The 6173-nt window shown below is 37.6% G+C and overlaps 1 protein-coding gene across 2 annotated transcripts; it reads right to left on the bottom strand.

The window, feature by feature from the left end:
• Positions 1-1617: 1617 nt before the first annotated feature.
• Positions 1618-5887, bottom strand: LOC112769104 (uncharacterized). 2 transcript variants are annotated; one of them, XM_072226032.1, is made up of 10 exons: positions 5608-5887; positions 5331-5467; positions 4354-4844; positions 3903-4068; positions 3769-3819; positions 3483-3665; positions 3259-3352; positions 2688-3092; positions 2341-2606; positions 1618-2237 (listed from the first exon to the last, which is right to left on the bottom strand). In XM_072226032.1, the coding sequence occupies exons 3-10, from the start codon at positions 4815-4817 to the stop codon at positions 1875-1877; spliced, it is 1992 nt and encodes a 663-aa protein (XP_072082133.1). In that variant the 5' UTR covers positions 4818-4844; positions 5331-5467; positions 5608-5887; the 3' UTR covers positions 1618-1874. The 2 variants fall into 2 exon arrangements, with proteins under 2 accessions (XP_072082133.1, XP_025669301.1); XM_025813516.3 differs by having other exon boundaries at positions 2341-3092.
• Positions 5888-6173: the final 286 nt, after the last annotated feature.

Here is a 6173-nt window from a genome sequence, read left to right as displayed (position 1 = left end):
TGCAAAAAAAAAGTGGCCAAATCTCTATTCAATGAGCACTCTCATAAAAACATAGTCATAGACTTTTTTTCTTGTAGTGTGATTTGGACTTAGTGAATAGGGAGTAATCATTCTTCAACTGTTTATAGCCATTAGCAATAAGGATTGAGCATGGTTTGATATTCCATTGTCTATTAACTTGTTTAAGTCCATATATAGACTAATTAAGCTTGCAGACTATGTTACGTGAAGAAACGGGCAGGCCTGGTGGAGGTTTCATTTACAGAGTCTCTCTTAATTATAGGTGCAAGAAAGCTTTGTTGACATCCCGTTGGTGGCAGACAACGGTGACTTTGACCATAGGACATAAGGTATCTAAATAATCCAACCAATACGTTTGTATGTAACCCTCTCCGATCTGTCGTGCCTTATCTCTTTCTACTGTTCCACTTGGATTAAACTTCACTTTGAAGACTCATCGACAGACAATGGCTTTCTTGCCCGATGGTAAAGGAGTAAGCAAGTGCCAAAAGCTCTGCATTTATGGCCTTTTTCCAACAACCTTGGGTTATGGCTTCTTCATATGTGACGGTGGTAGAAACAGCAAGAGAAAGTGATTGGTGGACAAAGAAGAATATGAAACTTATTTTGGTATCGGGTATTTACATTTAGATGATTGCATAGGCTGCCAAGTAGTGTTGCTATTAGCACATTGAAAGTCTTTCAAATACACTGATAGTCTCCTTAGTCTACTGGATTTCCTGACAGGCATTGTTTGTTCTATGCCTTCTACATGCATCTGTTCATTGGGAGGGAGTGATGTCATGCTTGATGGTTGTGTAATATTTGTAGGCAAATTTTATGGTCCCTTTGAATTTGGCATCCAATTTGCCCAACTTACCTTTTATCGTAAGCATTAAATATTTAAAAATTATTTATTTTTATACTTTTTAAATTAATATTAATTTTTATTCATTTTTAGCAAATTAGGTAAATACATATAAGCACTATAGGAATCACTATTTGTAAGTGTCAGGATGTAATGTATGCTGAATTATGGGAGGGTCATGTTCATTTGTATTGATAGGAGGTGTGGGATTAATGCGACGTGAGTTTGACTGTGTATTCTAATGGTAATGTATGTATAGTATGTGAATGGATCTGTCGCTGGGGGAGGTATCACTGGCATATCTATAATAGTGGAATTAGACTAAACAGATTTATTTTTGAAAGGAAATTCAGATTCATAAAAATTGACATTCTGAGAGAGAAATGTTTTCTCATTTTCAAGTCTTATAAAAGAAATCCTGTCTTGTTTTCATCTCATATAAAAGAAATCCTTTGACTCCCTCTTGGTATCCACGGAAACAACACCTACTAGATCTTGCATCTAATTTCTTCCTACTTTGAGCTAAAGTAGATGCAAAGGCTAAACAACCAACCATTCTGATGAGTAAGGTCAGGTATTTGGCCATGTAGCTTTTGAAATGGGAAAATATTTTGTATAGTAGGACTTGGAATTCTATTTATTAAATGAACAGCATGTGAAACCAAGTTACTAGCTGAATGCTGATTATACATAAGCTAATCACTAGTTACCTATTTCAAGTTAGTTAAAGTTAGGCGTGTAGAATCAGGTAATATAATCATTGAAATTTATAAACCAAGTTCAGGGCATGAATACTCGAAAGTTTTTCAGAGACACGAGTAATACAATAATCATGCAAATTGGAAATGAATACTTCCACCCCAGAATGGATATAGTCCAGATAAACAAGATCCATTTAGTAAAATCATCCACAAAAAGAAACAAACGCCCAACAGCATGAATCAAACATAATGGAGCAAAGTAAAAATGCTTATAGGTGCAATCAGAGCACAACCATTCTGCACAGTTAAAATCCAGCCCATCCAGCAGGGGGGGTAGTTGATTTCTTCTCAAATGCCTTTGCTTCACCAAATGCCTGAGAATTACTCCCTTCACCAGGTCTTGGCATCTGTGGGGTACTAGCTCTTACAGCACTGAAGTTATCAGATCCAAAACCCCACGAATCGAAGTTAGCAGCAACTGGAGCAGGCTGCGGCTTCTGCTGGGTATTTCTAGTCCTGACAGATTTTGAAGTATTGTCAGCTGAAAAGGAGGTTTGTTGTCGTGGTTCCTCAGGAAAAGCCTGCCATGACTTTGGTTCTGAACCAGGAGTCTTCCTCTCAGTTTTATCCTGCTGAAGTTCCCAAACGGTTTCGCCAATCTGCTCCTTCTGCAGTTATAATGCAACAGTATCTGTTTGTTAGAAAGCACAGGCTAAAGAAATTTTCAGCAAGGCAAATGAGTAGGATATGAAAATTACAAAATGGTATTACCGTGGATGCAGATGATGTAAGTGCAGGAGAGGTCCTCATACCCTCCCTATTTGGTGAGGGAGTTTTTGCTGCAAGTGCCTGTTTTAGATCCTGTAATTCTTGCCTTTGCGATCTGCATATAGCAGAAAGCTTTTCATACTTTGAAGTGATTTCAGCTTTGGCTATGTTTGCTTCCTTCAACTGCCCTTTCAGTTTCTCCACCTCAGCTTCTAATGTTTCTTCCCTTTCAGACTTAAGTCCAGGACTGAGCTTAGCAGTATCAAATTCTGCAACAAAAGTGTTAAAAGCATGATCCTGAAACGTAGCTGTATTGTCTATATTTGACAATCCCCTCTCATTCATCTGACCTTTATCCTTAAAAAAGTTCAATTCGAAATCCTTGGATGATGCAGTGTCAGGCTTGTGTGACTTTCCATGTACACTGCTTTTTACTGAATGAGTTGGTGCGTTGGCCACTTTGTTAGTACCAACATTTTTGGGTAACTGATCATTCTCTGGATGAACTCTATCATCCTTTAATGTGTTATTGTTACTAGATGGTTCTTCATCAAATACAGGTTTACTCTTTTCCTTGGAAACGATTGAATCATTTGCATGCTGAGTGGACCAGAAAGCACCAAGCTGCCCCCCATTTCCACCACCCCTAGAAGCAACAGATGCCTGGACCGATGGTTTGGATTCTACAGATGAAGGCGGGGGAGGTGGATTCCTGCTAGGTGCTGGGTGTGATTTGTTAGTGGACATTGAAGAACCTGCCAAAAATTAGCTACAAATAAATCCTTCATATTTGGGATAAAATTAATCATTTACTAAGAGCTTCTAGACTCTAGTTACAATGCACATCAAGTGCCACAATTTGAGTATTCTGAGATGACAAAACTAGAGACTCAATCAATTAGTTAGTAAAAAATGTATCACCTTCCGGATGGTTGGAAGCAGGCAACTCAGGTGGCCTGTCAGGCAATGACTTCTGTAAAGTAATAGGTAGCTGCTCATTAACACGAAACCAGACCTGTAACCATAGTAGAACATCAACGTCAGTAATTGATTGCCCTAAATTGAGTACCTATGAATGCAGTTGATGGATGATCTAAGACCAACCTAAATTGATGGAGATGAATGGCCAATCAAGCAAAGCTTGCCTGCGTGATATCTGGTCTGTCATCTGGTCTAGCTTGAAGCATGTCTCTGATTAAATCCGTGACTGATGAACTGTATCTAGGCAAATCAGGAATGCGGTAGTTTCCATTTAAGACTTGGAGCTTTGATTCCCCGTCAAAAGCACTTTTGAAATAGCATATGCGAAAAAGGAGACACCCTAGTGCCTAACATAATCAATGATAATACGATTCGTTAACTAGCTACAACTAGGGAGGAAAATGCATTTATCATCAAAGACGTGAAAAATTTTGGGCTCGCATTACTTACCCATATGTCCACTTTCTCGTTGATGACTTCTCTAAGGAACAGATCCCACATCTAAAATGCATACAGAAATGTAAATTCATATCACTCATTCTATAAATTTATAACCTAGTTTAGAGGAACACATCTTAGCTTACCTCAGGGGCCCTGTAGGCAGGGGTTGTGTACTTCCTGATATTGTCTTCCTCGATTCCCATTTCTTCTGGCTTCTCAAAACGCTTGTGATTGGTGGAAGTGCTTCCAAAGTCACACAACTTCCATAAACCATCTGAACCTAATAAAAGATTCTCTGCTTTCAAGTCTCTGGAAAATCAAAGAATAATTTTATTAAAGTAATATAATAAAAACAAGACCATGTGACTGTTAATTGCATGGATATAAATCTGTGGTGCTCAATATCTAGCATTTAGAAGATAGACTGACAACAAAAAGATTCTTTATAGAATATTTTACAGCAGAAAATCAAAATGAACAAAAGCTTCATATTTTGCAAATGGTTTAGTACAGAAATATTTTCAGAAAAGGAAATAGAATAATACAAAGAGATATTTACGACAATTATACAATTTTACTAGCTAGTGTTGTTACCGGTGAGCAATAGGTGGGAACTGGCAGTGCATAGCAAAAACTGCATTACATACATCCCTGAAGATTAAGAGAACCTGGTTCTCATCAAAATAACCTGCTCCTCGGCTTTCCAGCACACTAACAAGAGACTTCTCGCAATATTCCATTACAAGAAATGCCTCTTTTGTCCTACCCATATCAAATATTGTATGAGCATGAAGTGTGACTACATTGGGATGTCCTACCAGTGACTTCATCACAGATATCTCCTTCTTTGCCAATGCAAGTGATTCATCATCATTGCATATGATGTGCTTCAACGCATATTGCTTTGACATATGGAAAGCATCACGTGCTAAGTAAACACAAGAGAACCCTCCTTCTGCGATGGCCTTCTGGACATTTATCTTAAGATTGCCGACATCTATAACTCGGCCTTCAAGGCCAGCTGCCTCCTTGTGTGTAAATGGGTTAAATCTCCACATTGTTTTATGGAAAGCTAATTAGGGTTGCTGCACATGGAATTAAATGACACATATTTAATAACTCTTGCTATTAAATATATAAGATTTCATTTCCACTAAGCATGTCAGTTGTTGCTACTGTAATATCTACTATGTGATTTCATGTACACACCACTAGATCTAAGTTATACAGTGTTAAAAAACAAATAAGAAAGTTCCACGGATCATATTCATCATAATTCAACATCTTTAAAAGTATACCAATAAGCATCAGACCCAGATCAAAACTACTTCCATTTAATAAATAACAACATGAACTAAAATAGTTAAGAATAGTTTAAATAATTCAACTCTTGAAATGACTCGTAAAACTGAAAGAACCACTCCAATAGGATCCAACACCGAGGTAATGTATCACCGTTAAATTCTCAATCATAACCGACATGTCTAAAGAGATCCAATAACAACACAACGGCAATAATCACTTCACAAATACCAATAAGAAGAAATCAGAAACGAAAGTGAACACCCTACCTTAGGAAGAAAATTTTCCACTGATTGCTCTTAAGAGATCCTTCAATCCAAAATTCAGCACAAATCGAATAGTAGCATCACGCCTTCGATCTGCACCGAATTCAAACACCAACCAAACAGCTACAAAGATCGCGCAACTGAAAATGAAAAATAATAATACAAAATTCAGAAAGAAAATCACAACGCAAATCCCACAAAAACAAACCAGAATTTATTAATGTTCCAACAAAGATAACAGAAACTTTACGAAATTCAGTATCAAATCTCGAGGTGCTACCTGTTGCAGGTAGACTGAGGGATCGAGAAAGCTCGTTGGGGAGACGAATCGAATCTAGAAGTCCGCCATAAACGCAACGGATTGGGCTTCACCTGCTGCTTTATCTTGAGATTTACCAAAGTGAGAAGAAAGGAAGCGTGAGGGAATATATAGTGCGCGAAGGAAGATCTGGACCGTCAAGATGCGAAGGAACGCAGGTCCCGTAAATTTAGTGGTGATAGATGAGGGTGCAGGATGGGCGTGAGTTCAGTGGAAGAGAGATCATTGTAGTGGAGAATATGGGAAGAGTTGTTTCCCGCTATGTATGGAAAGTGGGGATTTTTACGGAAATAGAGTGGTTAAACTGTTAAAGTGTCGTTTTATTCACTTGATCTGGATACGACGCGGTGACGGCCTGACGGGTGAGACGTCGTTCCAAATTGAATTTACAAATTATATTTATGGGTATATGTATCTTGTGTCCTAAATTATATTTATGAGACGTCGTTTTATTCCACATATTAAATTTATAAATTAAAAAAAAATGCTAAAAATATGAAAAATTTAAATTTTTAATATATTTATTT

Source organism: Arachis hypogaea, chromosome 18 (assembly GCF_003086295.3).
Source record: "Arachis hypogaea cultivar Tifrunner chromosome 18, arahy.Tifrunner.gnm2.J5K5, whole genome shotgun sequence".
Lineage (NCBI taxonomy): Eukaryota > Viridiplantae > Streptophyta > Magnoliopsida > Fabales > Fabaceae > Arachis > Arachis hypogaea.
Note: the sequence above shows the minus strand (reverse complement) of the source record. Positions and strands in the feature narration are given on the sequence as shown.

Coding starts and splice junctions, on each gene's coding strand:
- LOC112769104 (XM_025813516.3), bottom strand. CDS start 4,817: ATGTGGAGATTTAACCCATTTACACACAAGGAGGCAGCTGGCCTTGAA. Junction 3,093..3,258: donor TGCTTCCAACCATCCGGAAG/GTGATACATTTT, acceptor AATTTTTGGCAG/GTTCTTCAATGTCCACTAAC. Junction 2,238..2,340: donor TTACATCATCTGCATCCACG/GTAATACCATTT, acceptor TTATAACTGCAG/AAGGAGCAGATTGGCGAAAC.